The sequence below is a fragment of the Talpa occidentalis genome, unplaced genomic scaffold (genome assembly GCF_014898055.3).
Source record: "Talpa occidentalis isolate TD23 unplaced genomic scaffold, MPIMG_talOcc4v2.1 talOcc4.6, whole genome shotgun sequence".
NCBI lineage: Eukaryota > Metazoa > Chordata > Mammalia > Eulipotyphla > Talpidae > Talpa > Talpa occidentalis.
In genome coordinates, this window is record NW_023604972.1 from 16,549,134 (window position 1) to 16,570,619 (window position 21,486).

At 34.5% G+C, this 21,486-nt stretch overlaps 1 protein-coding gene across 9 annotated transcripts in view; it reads left to right on the forward strand.

Annotated features, from left to right (window-relative positions):
* PCDH7 (protocadherin 7) overlaps positions 1-21,486 on the forward strand; it is a 410,012-nt gene that overhangs the window by 53,563 nt on the left and 334,963 nt on the right. The window contains exon 2 of one of the 9 annotated variants that reach the window (XM_037530306.2): positions 8,244-11,553. The exons of the other annotated variants lie outside the window; for them this stretch is intronic. Within the exon in view, the coding sequence (XP_037386203.1) occupies positions 8,244-8,321 (78 nt within the window). The 3' untranslated portion in view covers positions 8,322-11,553. Of the gene's footprint in view, positions 1-8,243; positions 11,554-21,486 lie in introns of those variants that run through there. 9 annotated transcript variants of the gene reach the window in all.

The following is a 21,486-nucleotide window of genomic DNA, read 5'->3' on the forward strand; positions in this document are numbered from 1 at the left end:
TAAAAATCTATTTATACATTTTACTTCATTTTAGAGCCTACCAGTTTTTCACATTAACAGGATTGTTATTTTATATGTGGTAGAATTCTTGGTGTGGTTTCGTTCTCAAGCATAATATTACCTTCCTCTAAACTCTTCGGAAACACTGACTTATTTTCATTGCATAAGTGCAAGCTTAATTTTATCTCATGTCCAAGATGACAAAGGTCACTTCATTACGCACTTCATCTGCCTTTCCTCTCTGTAGTTTTCTAGTATTTTATACTAAGTATCATAAAAAAAATGTTCTGCTTCCATTAACAAAAAGTGAACAGAGAACAAAAAGCCAATTATTTGCAGCACATAAAATCCTTAAGATAATTTGGTAGACTTTAATTAAACTAATACATCACACTGCTCTTATAAGACAAAGGAGCAAGAGAGAAGCAAATAATCTTTTTTTTCCTCTTTGAAGAAACACCATATTGCTTTTTGATTAAGCACTTTAAAATTTGTGATATATTTTAAAGTATAAGAGTTACAGTCTTTATTTTTGCAAGGCATATTAAAAAAACTTCTGTATTATATTGATTGGGACCACTTCCCAAAACATGAAATGAACTTTACCAAAGCTTGGTTTAATCTTTTTTTGTTCTCCCTCAATTTTTCAATTTTATTTTCAATAAACATTCATTTAAATTCTTATAAAGTATTTGAAGGACATAGATATCAATGAAAATCAAAATCTAAACTAAAGAAACAGTCTGGCTCAAAGTAACTTTTATTAACATCTTATAATATTTTTGAAACTTTTCAAAGTAAATGTATCCCATGTAGAAACATTTTTATTATAAGTAATCTTGTTTTAGCATTTAACATATTTTGCTGTATTTTTTGCACTATCATTTTTTTTTGATGAGCCTACTGACATCATTAATTCAGTATACTATAAATAAAAAGAATATCTAGCTTATATTTCTTCCCTGAATTTCACACCTGGGATATAGTAGAATCAAAGATACTTGGTCTTTATTTAAATAATCTCATCCCCGGGCCTCCCCGGTGGCGCAGGGGTTGAGCGCTGGGTTGCGAAGCTGCCCGCAGCCTCTGCAGCGCCGGTTCGATCCCCGGCTGCTCCCCGGCCACCAGAGGAGGGTCCCACATGGCGCGCAGACCTCTCCTGCCGCCCGCTGCTCCCCTCAGCAGTGTCCTTCGGTCCTTCTGCCTGCTCTGCTCCCCGCTCTGGCTCTGGTGGATTCTCTCACCCTCCCGCGCTTCTGACTGTACCCAGTGCTTGTATAAATGAATAAATAAATAAATAAATAAATAAATCTTTAAAAAATAAAAAAAAAAATAATAAATAATCTCATCCCCAAGTCTTCCATTTTTTTTGATGTGTAATTCTCAAAACTTAAATGTAAATAAACCACCCAATTTGGAGTGAGGACGCTTAGATTTAATTCTAGGCCTGTAGTTTTATATGGAGTATGCTTGTCATCCCTCTGGGCTTCACTATTAATACTCCTAAAATGAGTACTTTGGTAAAGGATGATTTCAGGGGGCTTCCTTATCTCCAAAATTAAATTTTTATTTTAGTTATCATTGTAATGTCTTTCTGTGTACTAAAACTCAATATTTGAATATGCTCATAGAAATCCTTAAATCAGTGTCACTTAGTATTTATAAAAGTATTTGTGAAAATATTCTACAAATTTGTAAGGATCCAAAAGCATAGGTTTTTAGAAGCTGGTCAACCACGAATCATGTTAAAGAGAATTATATACAACTTAGAAGCACATCAATATATTAACAAAAGGACGGGATCACATAGTCATTGTAACAACTCCTACACACTTAATATTTCTTTCATAAGCAGGAAACTGGTTGGTAAGTTTTGGCAATTTTGCCTTATCTCATATTTACTTTTTCAAGACTCAATTTTTTTGGCATTTACTCTTTTCATTGATAGTGGATCAACTCTTGGTGAGTTTGTCCATCACCTAGAAACACTTTAACTACTTTCTACTGTCTTCCATGGGTGGACAAGCCTCCCCGAGTAACTCTCAATTTTTCAGGCACATGATTTCAATTTCAAGTGGCATTTAAGAACAGCTGAGTTTGCTATTCACTTCATCTTTTCATTACTATCTAGTCCCCGTTTTCTCTCAACAGCTTATTGCTTTGGCACATGAATAGTAGCCAGTATTGCTTATGTTTTCAAAGGTGGCCAATATTGTGGTCTGAAGAGGATAATGATGATATCATAAGTTTGCAACATTTTACACTTTTATTAATATTCAACTTTGGCCAAATATAATTGGAACTGTAAGACTGGGATCCATTCAAATGTTTTTGCTTGCACGGTGAAATAGCAGCCTGTTGGGATCTCTATCCTCTCCTGGTTAAAAGAATCTTTCTTTAAAATATTTATTTAAAAGAAACACAAAAAAATGAATTAATATATGCATGATTTAACATCTAAGATAGACTATGGCAGGCCTCCTCAAATACTTTAACAAACAGTTGTTTTATTTTTTTCAAAGATTTATTTTTATTTATTTACGTATACAAGAACTGGGGTGTAGGCCAGAGGAGGGCAGGTGAAAGGATACACCAGAGACAGAGTGGGGAACAGAACAGGCAGATCTACTGAAATACACTGCTGAGGGGAGCAGCGGGCTAGACAGGAGAGGTCTGCTTCACTATGTGGGTAGTTCCCTGGCCGAGAATCCAACTCATGCGTTAGGCCATAGCAGTGATAATGCTGAGAATTAACCCTTAGGCCATTAGGCCGAGCTTACCCAACTTTTAAGACCCAGCTTTAAGATCACTTATTGAATGAACCTTCTTCCTCTCACTCCATTGCTGTCTCTTCTCACTCTGGAATTCTCCCTGTTATACTTACTTGGCTCTTCTTTTTCTCCCCACCTTAGTAATCACTTTGTATGTATATATTCATCTATTACTTCAAAAGATAACACAAACATCTCCTCGTTTTAAACTGTACCTCACCATGCTTTGTATTTCTTTTCATGCCTCCTGCCATGCCTTTTAAGAGATTAGACTCCATAACCTTTGGCATTCTTTCTATCTCTGAGATTCCATGATTCTCACAGTCAATAAATATTGATTACTTTGCTCTCCAGCCAAAGGCATCCTTTTGCTAGGGCTCAAGTCATTTATACTGTAAGGTCGGGGCAAAGTACCCATGATGAGGAATTGACATAATATTATCCATCCTTTTTCCTTTCCATGGCCAGTTCCACAATTGACTCCAACTTAAATGTCTTCTTTTTTATTTCAAAGTGTAGCTTAAACAATGCTAATGAATGGCCTTTGTGTGTGTGTGTTTGTATGTGTACTTGTGTCTGACCAGGTGCATGTACACAATCTCACACATGTAAATAGACATAAATTTTGCCTTCTTTGTTTGGGTACAATTTGTCTTTTTTGTTCCTTTAATATTTTTTGGCAATTGACACAACTTTCAGGTATGCTGAAGTTGCTTCTTATGTAATCATGAATTTAAATAATTAAGATAGATTCCTGTGGATGATAAATACATAGACTTCTAGACTGAACTTCTTAACATATTCATTTATAATAGTTTCAAAAATGCATAAATTTGCTTATTATTCCATAAAACACATCAAAAATGGAGACATTTGCAATTATAACTTAGCTGGTTTTTTTTTTTTTTAAGATTCAAGTTAGATAAAAAATAATTATGAGAAAATGAAATGTAGAGGAAAAAATGTTTGATTAGGAGCCAAAGGGCTGGTTTTGGGGCCCTGATTCTAGCACTTATCTGTATAATTTTGTATAAGAAGATTAAGCTGAGCTTCAATTCCTCACATGTAAAAGGAGCAAAATTATAACTCCTACTTCACAAGGACTTTGTAAGGTTAAATTAGATAGTTAAGTGCAATCTTGTAATAAACTTTTATATAGTTATTACCGTAACTAATAATTATTATAATTTATGGTTTTTGGTACATCATTTATATAGATCAAAAGGAAGTAAAAGGCCAAAATTCCATTCACAATTGTCCATCTTAGTTTCCAAGCATTAAATCCATTTTTCAGTATTTTTTAAATAACAGGTAAATATTCAATGTTAGGTGATTATGGCCTGTTTAGCTTCTATATTATATTTATGCTCTAAAATATCAATTTCAAATCTTCTCCCTAGATTGCAGAAAAGAATGTCAATTTGGTTTGCTATGTTATGGAATATATATATATATATATATATTCTGCTTTTTATGTGATACCTTTTCCCTGGATTTGAGCATTAGTCAAGGGGAAATAATGAATATTCATAGGATTCTTTTACATATTGCCAATTATATGCAAATACATTCAACAGATACTTGTAGTTAATCTACACCAATTACATAGGTGCATGATTTGTTGTGAAGCATGCCTAATACAAATAAGCAGGAAAAAAATATATGTATTCCTCTCTCTCTCACTATATATATATGTATGTATGTATAAAAACATGCACATATATATTCATACATATATATATATATTTCTTCTTTATGGTTTTGAAGTTTTCTAACAATTGTCAAAAGAATGTCAATTCCTACGTGTGAGTGTGTATTTTTGCTCTACTTCTGTTCTCTGCATAATTTAATTTCTTTCTCCTAACCCTACTTGTCATTTGTTGGCCAGTTTGGTCTGGAAATAGAAAACACACTTTTAAAAAGTTAACTTTTTTAATATTTGTTAATTAAATTCCCAGTTTATTTCAGTTTCTTTGGTTAGGAAATGGATACTGAGTGGAATACAGAAATGACCTAGTAGAAAGCACTCCACTCCAGGGAAATTGTTTTCACATCACTGTGTTTGTGTGTGTGTGTGTGAAAAAGAGAGAGAGAGAGAGAGAGAGAGAGAGAGAGAGAGAGAGAGAGAGAGAGAGACAGTGAGAGAGGGACACAGAGCGAGAGAGAGAGAGAGAGACAGAGAGAGAGAGAGATGTGTTGTTTGGGTGACAGAACAAATTGAAGAGAAAGATTGAAAGGCGAAGACAAAGGCTGTGTCTACACAACTTCAACTGAATTGGACCTGACTGAAAGATTGGTTTGGTCTGATTTACTGGAGCCTATCTTCTCAGTGGCAGTGATCTGAAAATTGCTTCCAGGGCCATTTTAATTGGTTGATTCAAATCAAAACAAACACATCCTGGTTACATCCATTTCTACCCTAACCCTCACCAATAACAGTTTTCAGAATGGTGATTCCTAAATATCTGCCTATGAACTAAGTAAACAATTTCAGATAGGAATTTTTCTTAATTAAATATTAATCTTTAATGATGAGGAAACATTCCATTTTTTCTTGGCATTAGTAACAGGTAAATATTAGTGCATAGATGCATTTGTTCAGTCCATCAACATTTAAAACCACAAAAACTAAAATCTACTCTTATAGTTAACATATGAAAGGAGTTTGTTCTGTTCCTCAACAACATTTTAATTCTAGATTTTATTATGCTGCTTGACAGTGTGGTGACTTTATTACTCAAATAAGTTATATTTCTTTGATTTTCTTTTGTATTCTTGGGTTTGTTTTTAAATTAAATGTATGTAAGTTCTTGAAAACAGAAAATTAAGCATTTTACAACTGCTATTCTATGTATCTTTCAATTATTTTACTTGATTATTCATGCCTTAAAAACCTATAAAATATTTTATACCATTGTCTTTCCTTCAAGGAAAGTTGAGAATGATTACTATAGGGGAAGGATTAAAAAGAAAAGGTTAATGCAATTTTATATAGATAGATTAAATTTAAGAAAAAAGTAGAGGAAAAATAGGTAAGAATAATAAGCTTGTAAAATAAAGAGCACTTAATGTAGTATGAAAAAGGTCTATTCCATAATCTAATATCATATAATAAACAATAGAAAGTCAAAGATAACCTCGTGATTTAATTTATTAAAATTAGATAAAAGTGATACTATGATTTGACAAGTAATGTAATATTCTTACTTTGCTATTCCCAAATATGCACTCATACATTAAACCCATTTTCATTGAAGGTCAACTGTGTGCTGACACTTAGAATGATGCAATAATCAGAATGGGCATGCTGTTTGCACTCATGTAGCACATTGCAGCTTTACAAAGGATATGAGAATTAAATGAATAACTTCATGCAAATAGTATATATTTGACAAATATCCTGGCAGTATATCATATGTAAGATTATGTAATAGGAGCATCTAATCTAATGGAGTCTTTGCATATATTATGACTCTTTGGTTGCAGATGGTTTGCAAATAAAAAGCAGTATCTGAACCTTTCAAATATTTAGCTTTTGTTATCTGGCAGGCTTCCAGGCACCCCAAAACCTGCGTGCTCTAAATAGGTTCTGCCATAACTCACCTTTCCCTGTTACACTTTCACTTGTATATGAGCAGTTTTTAACTAAAATATACAATGATAGGGTTTGTGTAAAATAAGATAAACTGTTCATCTTGAACTTGCAATTTAAATCATGAAGATTCACTCATAGTAGAGGTCGTGGTAAATATGTGCTGTTTGTGTAATGGCTTAGAACTTAGCAAGTCCTGTTAACTTTTAGAACTGCTAGAGAAAGAAAAATACTTTCCTTTTTTAAGAAAAGATATTTTATTTAACAAATTGAAAAACATTTTAAAGTTGCTTAAATTTAGAGCTAATGATCATCTGCAGTCAGAGCAATTTTTAAATGTTTTTTGCCCTTGAATATAAATAATTTTGAAAGTAAACATGTTGGTACCATTTATTTAAAAATAAGTTGGTGAAACATTCAGTGGAAAGAACCATTCTAGCTTTGATTCTCTTGTGTTGATGTGTTGTCACATTGGAAATTAGGAGGAATACTTTAATTTTCTGATTCTAATCATAAGTCCTTTTGGTAATGAACTGGTGTGTTTTCTACGGAAGTGATTTACTATCTTCTTTGATAATAGTTAAACTTACCAAAGGTCTTGTTATGGAGCAACCCAGATATAAAACGGGTTGCCTGGCTGTGGGTCCTCACTCATGCGCTTAAAAGGGACTTATGAATACTCCACTAAAGGCACACACAAAAGGTTAATAAAAGGTTTATTTACAAGGGAAAGGGAAATGAGGAAATGTACAACTCAGGGAGAAAATAGGGAAATAAAGTCTTTAATGCATCCTACTTGATCCGCCTACCTGGAAACCCCAAAGGCACTCCAAGAGCTGGCCACGCTGCAAGCTGGTAGCGAGCCAAAGAGGGAATCCCCCAAAGCCCAAGTGTCTGGTTTTATACCAAACCTGGCTGCTTAACCCCACCCTCAGGTCCCAGCCACCTTCCCTTTAGTGGTGATGGGATTTGTAGTTCCCATGTCTTGATGGCTTTGGTCTGGAGTGGGGGTGGAGTCCACAAAGCCTGTATGGAATTAGCTTTAGGACAGCCTTTTTCCCCTAACAGTCTTAATTCCATTGGATCATCAAACTGGAAAACAATACTTTGTGTAGCTGCTGGTGCAGAGAACAGAAGTTAGTCTACTGGTTAAAACTCAATTTCAGAGAAATACTTAACACTATTTAGAATTGACATTAGCACCCAAACTGCTGGAAGGAATATTATCTCCCTTTTATTTGTATAAGGAGATACAGAGTTGGAAAACACTGCCTTTTCCCAGGTCATAACTTTGAAGGGAAGAGTAATTTATCTTTGACCAGAGATCAGCAGGTCATTTTTTGATAGCATGCAAATTGCTCAGTTTCCTATACAGTCAGAGAGCTATGGAAGGATTACTTTTGAGAGCCACTTTGAAGGGTGTGACTATTCCGATAAAGTTGTGTTCTCAGATCTTATGAGTGTAAAATCTTATGGACAACAAAAATGATCATTTCATTCTTATTTGAGTTTGAATTATAAAGCCAGCAAACTTCCCCTTGTCTCCACTGCTTTCCTAGTGACATTTCATTGCCTAGAAAAGCTGGAAGCCTGAAACACAATTAAGTCAATGTTTCTTTTACCATGCAGCTATCTCTTGTCAGAGATAGCCTCCTTGAAGATAAGCCAGTTGTATTGATTTAGATGCCCCAGGGTTGTTAATTGTAGTGAGAACTATTATGTCTCCATGACTTCTGAAAGAGGTTATGGCCATTGCAAATACATCTTAAAGAAGGAAAGAATACTATCAGCCAAGATATGCATCCAAGATTTGGAACTAGGCTGGCAAAACCTTACTCACATCCCTGTAAAGCAGAAATATATTTTTGTATTTTTTATAGGTGGATACAGTGCAGACCACGAACCCCCCTGGCCACATTGAGGAATCGTGTAATATGAATATATGTGCTCGTAAGTGAAATACATGTAATGTTCCAACTCCATGTGTTGGATCCAAATAGACCTGGATTTATCTTGTGTAAAAAGCAATCGATTCCCAAGGGGCAGGAGCACTAGCTGATTAAAATGAAGCTCAAATTTTGAAGGAAAAAAAAATGGCTTTAAAATACAATCTCTGCCAAAAGGAATCAAACTATACTTTGCAAACAAGTGAAAAAAAAATTCAAGCTTTCAATATGGAATAAAGGAGGGATGTGAGAGAGGTTTTGCAATCTTATCAATGACTGGAGAAGCAGAATCAGATATCCTCACACTCAGGAGTATGAAAAGAAGAACTGGAAATCCTTTTTCTTCAGATTGCACTTGAAGGACTCCAGCAAAGAATGGAGATTTGTATCCTGTTACTGTTTATCATTAATAACGTGGAGGTTAGTATAGATGTGATTTCATTTGCCTTGCTGGATCTAATTGGATGCATTATGTAGAAATCACCTGAGCCTGTGCTAGATCAACAAAGAAAATGGAAATGTATACCTCAGGACTGAATTTGGAGAAAAGTAGACTGCTGAATGCCATTTAATAAGGCACGTAGGAGAAAAACTATTGCCAATCAGGGAAAGTGAAAACTAATGGACATGAGATAAAATAAAGTTTAGGCCATTCTGACACATGTTGAAACATAATCTATTACGGTATTAAAGCAGAAGGTAATCACAATGTATCTCAAAGACATTTTACACTATTTCTGGTGGAATTTAGGGTAAACCACTTAAGTGTTCAAGGAATGTATGGCCATTATATCAATAGGAAACTGGCCTTTTAAATTTGTGGTCCTATGCATTTATGTATGTAGGGGAGGGCTTTTTTTTTTTTAATTTTTAGTAAGGATCAGTTGCATGCAAGAAGTACCTCTTTGCATTCCAGCTACTTGTTCAATTGAAGACACTGTATAAAATCTGATTTTTGTATGTAGTGAGTGTATGCACATGTGTGTGTGCTTATATAAGTGGAAGGAGGTAAAATTTAATGATTAACACTTGCACTTTGATTTGTTACCTAGAATGTAAAGAGGTAGAGTGAACTGTCTTAAGCCATTTCATATGTGTTATTATCTTTATTAAAGATTGTTATTCACAAAGGAGGCGATTTTAAAATAGAATGACTACTGCAAAGTCTTTCCAATTAAATGTAATATTTAATGTAATTGAGCCATTTAAATTAGGATGGTACCAATGTCTGAAAATAATGAGAGCAGGATTCTGTGAAATCAGTTTGAAGGCTGTTGGAAAGTCATATTATAATCCTTCAGGCTGCTTCACTTAGCGATAGGATGTGAATCATGGTGGTTCTTACAAGGAGAGACTCACTCGGGAAATAATTTGTGTTCTAACCTATAAACTTGTAATCTTACCGATAAGTTATATTTTTTTTACTTAAATCTAAATTCTGTAATAAGTGATCATTATTAACATAGATATGATAGTGAAGACTTAAAAGAGATTGACCTATTTTTTCAGTCACCATGTGCCATAACAATTTTGCAACTATTGTTCTCTGCTATTTGTATTCATTTTTCTTTATCTTGTTGATTAACCTTATAGTTGAAATTTTTACCTCTTCTTTCTATGTGACAATCAACCGAAGTTGGTACCCTATTTATTACAGGGATTTCTGTCTTTATTTATGCTATGACAATAAATTATAAGTCTATACACTGTATAATTCTATGGTATTGAATATTTTTATGTGACCAAAATAAAGAAAAAAGTAACTACTTTATAAAATGTCTGTATTTCCTCTTTTAACAGTCTCTTGGAACATCATGGGGAATAACATATGTTCACATTGCTGGACTTTAGAATACATTTTCCACATCTTTACAATTTAAGAATTAAATTCTTAGTCATGTAAGATAAAAAGAAAAGATTTGACAGAGGTAATTTCCAGAGTGTGTGGTTAAAAGCACACTGGACTGAATCAGCAGTCTTCTTGTCAAATTTTGCTCTGGCACTGAATAGCGAGACCTGATGAATGAATCTTTTGAGACCTCAGGCACTATCATTTTTTTCATCCATAAATAAGGGGTTTGACTCCTACTATGGATTTTAAGATTATTTTACTTCTAAATTTCCAAGATTGTGATAACTCCAAAATATTACAATGTGATCCTTGATATGATCATGTTTATAATCAATATTGATCTCCAGTGTTACAGAGAATCACATACTGTTTTCCACTGAAATTGACCCAAAATCTACCACATGCATTCAGACCGAGGGACCGTATGAATTTACCATTGGTTGGACTTAATGGAAATATGTACTGAGGTTTAAATAATCATGTTCTGGGATCAATAGGTCCCTCTCAGTTAATTGAACCAAGTGGCACCCAAGTACAAAATCACTCAATTTGTAACAGAGGAGACCTTTTTGTCAGCACTGAGTTGAATGTACTCCCTGGCAGAATATTAAAGTACTAGGGCCAGTTTATCTTGCTCTTTACCACCCAAGGATTGATCAGCCACATGAAGGTCGCTGTGACTTCAAAGGCATTTCTGGACTTGGATCAGCCTGGTTGGGTTCAGAGGAGAAGGAAACACTGGCCCCTGATGTTTATTGCTGAAGGTCTTTCATCTAACAGTAATTCTGTGCTTAAAAGAAGCAACAGGCAGAGGAGTTTTGCAACTGTTATAATTCCACCATTAATGTTTAGTGACAAAGTACCTTACACAGAAAATCAGTACTTTTATTTTCGTTTCCTGCTACTACTTCAACTGAGAAAGGTCAGAAAAACAGTGGGATGCAAAATAAAAGCATATATATTATGTGGATTTTTTTTTTTATTGTAGCATACTGACTTGCAAAAAGCATCGCCTTCAAAAATCACAAAGGTTGCAGGGATATCTTTCTGTATCTTACAGTGAGAATTGGTTCACATAAAACTTTTTTTCATGTCGGCAGGATTTTGGCCATTAATGGAATTAATCTGGGAAATGGAATTTAATTTTGCCATTTTATTCTTTATTTTACAATAATAAGAAATTCAGGTGGGAGACTTTAGATTTTCACCCATTAAATCTCTCTCATGTTCTCCTCTTTTTAAAAAACAAAAACAAAAACAAAAAAAAAACAACAAACCTTCAAGTCTTGCCTCTTGTCTCCATTAAAATAAAACAAAAAATCAGACTTGGCTCAATAAATGACTCTACAGAGCAGTGATGCATTGTGAATGGTAATTACCAATTGAAAAGTTATCCTCAGAATCCATCATCAGATTGGATTTGTATGAGTAAATATTTCACTAAAAATATGAAAATTGAAAAGCATTATTGAGGATTAAATTACTTGTTTTTGGCTTTAGTTTTTGTTCTTTAAAAAAATGCCATTTTCCACTTCCTTGTTTCAGTAAATATAATTTACTTGAACTGATATTGATATTTCTATGATAGCTTTTAATCTTAAGTTATTGTGTCATCTCTGTGCAGATGATTTATCAGTTCTTCTATTAAGTATGCATAGCAATCTCTTGAGGCAAATGCTATTACTGTCACATTTTACAGATGAGGAAAACAAAGCACAGAGAGTTTGAAATTTGAGTTGAGTTTGGTAAATTTGAAAGCTACAGAGCTAGCAGGAAGTAGAATTGGGCTTTGAGCCCTGTCACACAGTTCCAGAGACTGCAATCAACAGGTGGGTGGGTGTAAGGTTGGTCTCCCCAAATTGTTCAGACAGGCTTTTCCCAAGATGTCCAGAGCTGCCTTTTTGCAACATTCATTATGTTAGTCTAAGGAACAATGGTGACTCAAACCCTGTGGTCCTTGTGAGAATCTGTTGCTATTACTTAATGAATGCTGATTACCTAGATTTAGGGACCTCTCCAAAAATAAACTGTATCTGAGAAATCTATCTTAAAGCAGAGCAAACATCAAGACTTAACGTTTTGTCATACGAAGTTACCCCTCCTTGTTATGTGAGACTCACTCCTTTCTTCTCAACACTTTAGACCCCCATCTTATTTCTTAGTAGTCTACATATCCCCTGTTGGTTCCTTTTACTTTAGAATTTTCAGCTGTGTGAATTCCTTACATTTGTGTAATTAAGTTTGTTCATTGCTCTTATCAATCTGTCTTATGTTAACTTGTTTCCTGTCTATACCCAGAAGAACACAGGAGAACTGGGGAAATTTTTCCCCAGCACCCTGATATGGGCCACAGAACTTTCATACCAGAACTGTTGTGGATGAGGGCACTTGTTAAGTTCGGAAACTATTTGGGGATATAGAGATGAATATTAAGGTTCTGTAAATCTATTAACCTGAGTGTGGTCAATTCAGCTAAGAAGTGTTGGATAAAAATGGAATCTGTGGCAGAAAATCAGCTTTAAATATGGCAAACAGGGAAGAAGAAAGTTTCTTCTCTAATGGGATTGCTTTGTAGACTCAAAGTACATTGTACTGTTTATTCAATTTTTTTTTTTTCCTTGAAAATGAAGACTTTGGGGCCTCCCTGGTGGCATAGGCGTTGAGCGCCGCACTGTGAAGCTGTCTGTAGCCTTTGCAGCGCAGGTTCGATCCGGGCCAGCCAGGGAGAAACCCACCTCTCCTGCATTGCCCGCTGCTCCCCTCAGCAGTGTATTTCCTCACTCTGCCTGTTCTTTTCCCCGCTCTGTCTCTGGTGGTTCCTCTCATCCTCCCACACATCTGGCCTATTTATTTATAGATAAATTTATTTATCTAAAGATAAATAAATCTTTAGAAAAAAAAGCATTTATTACAAAAAAAAAAAAAAGAAAATGAAGACTTTGTTCCTGGAATCTGGGTGGGATTGGCAGTTGTGTTCTTTGAACAGGGAGCACCCTGAATCTAATGGCAATTCCAGCCATTGCACACTAATCATTACAATGCCATCTGCAAAATGGTAGGCTATCAGTGTGGTTAAGAGTAAAGTGCAGGGTCTCCCTGGTGGTGCAAGGGGTTAAGCACAGCACTATGAAGCTATCTGCAGCCACTGCAGCAGGAGTTCGATCCCAGCTAGCCAGAGAGCTACCCACAAGGTGCTGTAGACCTCTCCTGTCTCGCCCGCTGCTCCTGTGTATTTCAATAGATCTGCCTGTTCTGTTCCCCACTCTGTCTCTGGTGGGTCCTCTCACCCCCCACATCTCTGGCATGTACCCCAGTTCTTGCATGCATAAATAAATCTTTAAAAAAAAAGAGTAAAGTGCAGTGTCTGATCCAGGCTACACACTTACACATTGAGTGCCCTTTCCAAAAATTACATCATTTCTTCATATATACAAGAAGTTAATAACAGTGTCTAACACATAAATTAGTTCTGATTAGAAAATGAGTTTACCCAGGCAATGTGCATATGATGTACAAAGAACTCAATAAACACTGGTAATTTGTAAATTATTTACTGTTGCCTTTATAATTTTATAATTGCTGACTGAGATGATCACACTGGGCAAACATAAACTAAATACACTTGTCACAAGTGAAATGAATGGCATTTCACAGAGAAGATGATGCTGAGACTTCAATAGTCTCCATTTACTGTGATGTGAAACTCAGCATAAGTGTTCAGGTACAGATTCTCCGGGGAAATTCATCAGTTTCAGGTCTGCTACAATTCAAATCCTGGAGTTCTGAGAGCTGTAATTTTTTCAGGCATAGACAAGTGAAAGGAAGCTGTGAAAGTTGAAATCAAACCTTTGTCACAAAAAAATCCAATAATGAAAGTTTCTAAAAGGTCAAAGAACAATGTTTTGAAGATCACTTTATCCACAGTCATGAGGGAATGCACTTTCTGTGATTATTAGAAGCTTAAAAATTGTGAAACCTCAGATGATAAATTATTCCTAAGCTTATCATGAAAACTAAGGATAATGCCGATTATGATAACTAATCCACAAACAAGTAGTTGTTATTCTTTGTAAATATTTAATAAGTTTCTATTATGTATGAAGAGAGCTTTATTTTCGAAGTCTTGCATTAAATATAAAATATGCTGCATTTATTCGATGATAAAATTTAATGCATGAAATATAAATAAAACACACTTTCTCAACTAGACTGGGTACTATTTAGTATCTGAAGTCAGTGGATTTCATATTAAATATAGTAATTGGTTAACGAGGCATATTGAAGAGACAAAACAACTAACTATTAAAATTGCTCAGTCTTGCTTATTTGAACCTATTTTTTGGATGAAGTATATTGGAAAATAATTGACTATGGAAAATATAGGCCTAAAAAAATAGCTCTGTGTTCTTGGGAACCCATACCATTGTTTTGAAAACACAAGAAAGTTGTATTTTACTTTCTTTTAGGGGATTAGCTTCTTTTTATTGTATTACTTTCTTATTGTGGTAATATTGGATTACAACACTGTCTATGATTCAGGTGTATAGGATCCTGCCTCCAGATATGTGTTCCCACAACACACCCACCACCAACGCACACATAGTCTTCCATCACATCCTTAGTAGACCCCCCACTTCCCTTTGCTCTCCATACCCAGTTTGTCCTTCCTGTATGCAGCCTGAATTTGCAGATTTTTAAGATTTGTTTTGGTTTAGTTTTGTCTATTTCTTTTTTTTTTTATTTTTCTATAGTCCACACATAAAAGAAAGTTATATTTTAATTCCATATCATAGTTAAGTAACTGAGTATCTGAAAAGAAACAAAATCAACTACAGAGTTTTATTTGGCCATGTGCTTGAAGGATTTTTATATGTCTTTATGAAAGAGTAGGTTACTGTATACTTTTTTAATAGCTAATATCATAATAACCTATCTTATGCTGCTTTTTGTGATTTTCTAATGAGGAGTAAAAATTAATGTGATTAAAAATGAATATCTTCTTAGACTATATCCTTAGATGTTGGAGGAAAATGAACATTTTCTGTTTTACGAGATTGGAGTTGTGAGATCAGGTACAGCTCAGGCTGTTTTCTAATTGCTGCTGCCCAGATGTGTCAGTGAAACTCCTGTCTCAGTGGCAGCTGAGGGGACCCAGGTCTCTAATCTTTCTTCTTCTTTCTGTGTCTTGCTGTTAAAGGCAGGTCAGCAAGGATTTTTTTTTCTCCTCTCTGTGTCAGGCTCATGAAAGAAGCAGACATTTGGTATATGCATTCCAGAGAGATCAGAAACTGGCTGCCTCCAGATAATATATTTCAAAGGGGTCTAGTGTATTCTGACTTTCTGCTGGTTGACTTTTAACCCCCCCTGCATATTTATTAAATGAAATGCTGCTACATCTTTTAACCCAAACTTGAAACCCAAGTGTAAAGTCATGTAATTGAAAAAAATATGTGTTACGAAAGACAGCGATAATGTTAAGGAAACAATTTAACACATGCACTTTTTCCATAGAAATCTATTAATGAAAAGTTACATAAATGTCTCACTACTTAGAAGAAGTTTGTGAAAACGTTTATGAGGAAGACTTCCAATTAGCCCTACCTGAAATAGATTTACTTAAATGAATATCAAGTATTCTGTAAACACAGGATCTTTTTATTTATCACTAAACCGTTTTTAATACCAGGAAGAAATCCAATACATATTTTGCACGAAGGTTCCTCAACAGTCACATGCTCATGCCATCTGAGATTAACATTTGGATTAAAGATTGGGGATTAGAGGATTCTAAATTTGTAGTTACCAAATTTAATAATATATATACTATGCATATATATATTAGGGTGATCTTATTTTTGAATCTATAATGTGATTCATAGGATTCTACTAAGGGCCACTGAAATTACTTACAAAGACAGCATTCTGGAAAGCCACAATATAACTATGCCTTTGGACAAGCCTGAAAACAAAAAATGTGCATCTCAGAAATAATTTATCATGTGCATGGCATGAAAGAGGTCTCTCTCATCACTCTTCACCTCCCCAGTGACAACATATTCAGATTGTGCATATTTGTCTTTTTTTCCATGAAATGGAAATTTCTGCTCAGCCAAAGACAATCATCTCCCAGCAAATTGGTTGGCTTTCAGAAGAGCAAAAAAATGGCCGCAGTAGTTATGAATATTGGGTTATAAAACACACCAAACCTTCTAAAGGTGCTTTTCCCTTCATTTTACAGGGCTGACAATTAAGAAACTGCAAGGAAATAAAACATTTTAAGTATCTGGCAGATATCTTTGGATTTTTTTCAAGCTTTCTTTCCCAATTACTGAAATCTCTTGGTTTCCTAGTTCATGGTGATATAAGTAGCTTATTCATTTCTTTTGAGTTTGTATAGGACATTAGGTCCAGAGAGCTCTTTGATCCTTTTCAAAATTTTTGCTGTTGCTCTTTTTGGCAGCTAATGTATGGATGCCATTTGGGGCACAACTTTGGTTATTATGTTGCTCACAGATATTTTATTGTACACAGAACTGAGTTTTTATGGAAAACTAAAGTCACTATGCAAAATCTTATAAAAAGAAAGTCATTTAGGCTTTATACTTGACTCTTTCAAATTGTTCCCTTTTCATTTAGCCAAAATTTTTTAACAACTGAAATAAAAACTGTATGAAAATTAGAAGTTTTTTATTTGATGGTATTGGATGCTCTGTTTTCGAAAATAAGGACAAATTGGAATTTGTAATTAAAAAATAATTCAGTAGACATTTGTGCTAGGAAAAAAAAGATATGTGATACTTACACTTCTTTCCTTTTAGTTTGGTGGTGTTATATATTCAGAAAAATAAAAAGTTGCAGTTGATTTTTGGACTGATAGTTACCTGATAATGATCTATTTGATCTGAGAGTAATTTTTCTGTTCATATACATTTACTAAGTATTTGAATGACTATATTTTGCCCTCCCTTGGATTTCCTATGAAATATATGACTTAAAGTTACTTAATTGATGAATTAAAAAGCACTAACTATAGTCTTAGTCTTGGAGATTTGGGGCAAGTTATTTACCCTTTCAAGTTATTTAACAGAGCCTACCATACAGCAGGTGCCTGCTTTTAAAATCAGGCAACTATGTTTACCAAAGGTTTTATGCTAATTGTGAGTTAGGTTAGGATTCAAACCACAAGTATTTATGACTTTAAAGCCAGATTTCCTTAAACCTTTAGAGGAATCTAAATTTGATTTTAGAAATACTTGTTGGTATAGACTTCACAAACTTTTATAAATATTGTTTAGCCTGTATTTAATGTATTTAATGTTTACATGTATTTAATGTTTAGCATGTCTTTGAAAAAGTATTTTAGAAATACAAATAGACTTATGAAACAGTCATTATAAATTTATAATTTATAAATTATAATAAAAATGATCAATTATCAATGTAATATTTGAGCTATTTCCACAAGTGTCTCTTTAGATTTAGGAACTATTTATTAAAACAAACACCAAAAAAATGTAACAAGTTTATTTATTTCTAGTGGAATCCAGCAGGGCAATTAAGTAAACTCATATTCTCATCTCTGCTTTAGTTTCTTTCAATATTTGAAATTGTTTTAGTCAAAGTGTTAGGTCCTTTTGTCACCAAAAACACCTTTTATACAGTTACATTCTCTTTTTAGTTATTACTATATTATTTGTGATGCCATTCACTTTTGCTTAATTATGAGGTACCAGAATGTTTTATTTCATTTTTCTTCAAATATTTTGCTACAATTTTTTTTCCTATTAACTTGTATTAAAGGATACATTACAACTGGATCTTTACATTGACTACTTTTCATACTGGTGGTTAAAATCTACCACTATTTTTCCAGTCCTCTCCTTACTGTTGAATTTGCAATTAATATGCTTTGATGACTGTTATTAGAAGTTATTTCACTTACAGTGCCAACTAGCAATGGTTGATCATAAGAACATATGTTAAAAGGCAAAAGACCTTTCTCTCTTTGCACTTCTAATAATTGATCCAAACTATGAAATTACGTAAGTCAAAGTTATCTATGAAGATTATAGTTGAAATGGTATTGAAGTTTGTGTGCAAATTATATATGGTGGATTCAGATATTACATAGAAGGCTAAAACATACCATATGTTGCTGCCTTCAAATCTTGCAAAGACAGAACAACTTGCTCCCTCTTCTATATATCAAATACTGTTGAAGCAATATGCATATATTTGTGTGCACATATATCACAGATCATGTTAGTCATTAGAGTTCACATTCTCCTCTGTTACTGAAGATCTTATCTGTTGCAGGAACTCTAGAATGAGTTACCCAGATGGGGTTACTACATGTTGCCAAGAGTCAGGAGAGATGGAGAACAAGCAGGATGGTATAAAAACAGACTGCAAAACAGATGAAAACATGTAGGGTTTTCAGTTTCATGTTAAGAAGATTCAGCTCAATCCTGGGAGAAATGGGAATTAGACAGTAGAGGTCTTCAGGAAAGAGGATGGAGGCCCTAATTTGTTAGGGGAATTACTTTCCTAGCAGAGCAAAGAAGCACCAGAGAGGGAAGAAGCAAATAACCCTAAAGGGATTTGGGTTGCTCTTTAACTGGGGCATTTTATTTTCTCTTAGATTTGGAATCCTTTGACATTAGTGGTCACACTTTATGTGGAATAAGAAGTAGTAGAGACAACCACTTTTGATCATTTCTTGGCATTGATACATTGCTCTCTGCCTTAGAGACTTATTTACATAGTAGGAGAGTTAGCATAATTAATAACAAAAGAAATACACATCAGTGCATGGTTTCTAAAATCCATAGACACACGAACTTTCTTTGAATATAGAGTTCAGTGAGACTTAGGTGGTGTCTGTGATGATATGGTGAATCTTTATGATGTTTGGGGATAGATATAAACATGACTTTAATATAAAATTCCTTTGCTCTAATGCTGACTCTCTAAAGAGACTTTCCTGGATGTTAAGTAGTGACCTCAAATGAACTCATGCCTGTGAGGCTATCTGAAGGTTGGAGCTTAAAGAATCATCATTCATCAAATTGAGGGAACCCCATTTCTACCTCTACTGTAGCCTGAAGTAACTACTCAAACTCTGAACAGATTTTTATTTCAGAATTTATCCAGCAGTAATTTTATATTGTAACATAATATTAATTTGTACTTTTAAATCAAACTGTCAATGATCACTTTATTAAGTTATTTATTATTGAATTAATATTGATTTACAACACTATATGATTTAGAGCTATAGGTCCACACTACCAGGTATAGGTTACCACAACACACCTGCCATCAAGACACCCTTTGTTCTCTACCATTGTCCATTGTACCTCATTCCCACATTGTTCTCCCTCCATCCCTTCCCCTCTGGTCACATCAATTCTACAGTCAGATTTCTAGGATTTGTTATTGGATTGGTTTTGTCTGACTTTGTTTTGTTTCTGTTTATTCCACATATGAATGAAACCATGTGGTATTCGTCTTCCTCCTTCTTACTTATTTCACTGAGCATAATCCCTTTCTAGTTCCATCTATGTTGCTGCAAATAACAAGATTTCATCTTTTTTTAAAATGTCTGAGTAATATCCCATTTTATGTATTTACACACAAACACACACACACATACACCACATCTTCTTTTTCCATTCCTTTGTCATTGAGCACCTAGGTTATTTCCATATCTTAGCTACTGTGAATTGCTCTGGAATGAAAACATGAGTGTATACTGTCTGTTCAAGATAATGTTTTCAAATTCTTTGGGTAAATACCAAGAACTGGGATTACTATGATAGTTATATATTTAAGTTTTTGAGGAACCTCGTACTGTTTTCCATAATGCCTAAACCAAATTACATTCCCACCAGCAATGGATGTGTGTTTGTTTTTGTCCACATCTTCATTCTTTTTTTTTTTTTTTTAAGATTTATTTATTTATTTATACAAGCACTGTGTACAGTCAGAAGCGCGGGAGGGTGAGAGAATTCACCAGAGCTGGAGCGGGGAACAGAACAGGCAGAGTGACGAAATGCACTGCTGAGGGGAGTGCCGGGCGCGGCAGGAGAGGTCTGTTGTGCCATGTGGGATCCTCGTTGGAGGCCAGGGATTGAACCGGTGGTGCAGAGGCCTCAGGCAGCTTCATAGCCCAGCGCTCAATCTCTGTGCTACCAGGGGAGGCCCCACATCTTCATTATCTCTTGATGCAGCACCACACTTTCAGTGTAGTTGAAAGCTCGCTATTTTTGAATTACATTTTTTTATGAAAAGTTATGTAGATCATCTTGTCATGTGTTTATTGCCATCTTCTTTGGAAAAATCTCATTGCTCAAATTTTATTTACTGTATTTGTTGTTGTATAACTTCATATTTTAAACCAAAGATAACTTTGGGAACCATGAAGTAGAGTTTACAACTACTGGTGATGAATGAAGAAAACTACTCAGGAAAGAGAAGGGTCTTTTAGAACTCCAGAAGATAGAGGTAAATCTAGAGGCTGGTATCTCTTTCAAATACTTTTGCTAAAATCACTTAAATCCAATTGTGTTCATTTATTTTACCACTGTGCTCATTTTCCAGACTCCAGAGTAGTAATGCGGAAATGTCTTATTAGGGTAACTCAACTTTTTGGTTAAGAAAGAATATTACACTTTGAAAAACAGTATTACCAAACTAAATTCTTTGGGTAAAAATAATTTTCTCAAAGGAAACTAGGGTGTACTTAAAAGTGACCTTTATATCTCCAATATAGATGTGAGGGGGCCAGATCTTAGGGAAGTTAAATAAGTTGGCAAAATTAAAAACTTAGTAAGTGAATGACTTTATAGTAAAGTCAGACTGTCAATGTTCAGATCAAGAATACTGAAGAGTGAGAAGGACTCTTTGATGCAGCACCTCTAATAGCTTCATCAGCAAGGCAGCCAAGTAAGAAGATGACATCAGGTTTATGGTCTGAGTTTTATGTAAGCAGAGCCACAGGATGCATGATACTTAGCCAAGAACTTTTGCAGAAAAGAAATTGAAGTAGCAATTTTTTGGCTGGAGATGAGGAAATATCTTTTTACAAAATAGAGAAATTCAGGTATGTTATTAGGTTGAAAGAAAAAGGTTGGATAGGAAACAGACATCAAGTTCATGAAACAATCTAGGCAGAGGCAGGAATGGTGAAATTAAAAGGTTAGAGGCTCGAAATAATAACGATTCTTCTGAGATGCAGAATGAAGTACCAATGAGTCAAAGATACAGATAAATTTGGAGAGTAGAGGAGGTAAGCAGACATGTTCACGCCTGATAAGCCTCAGT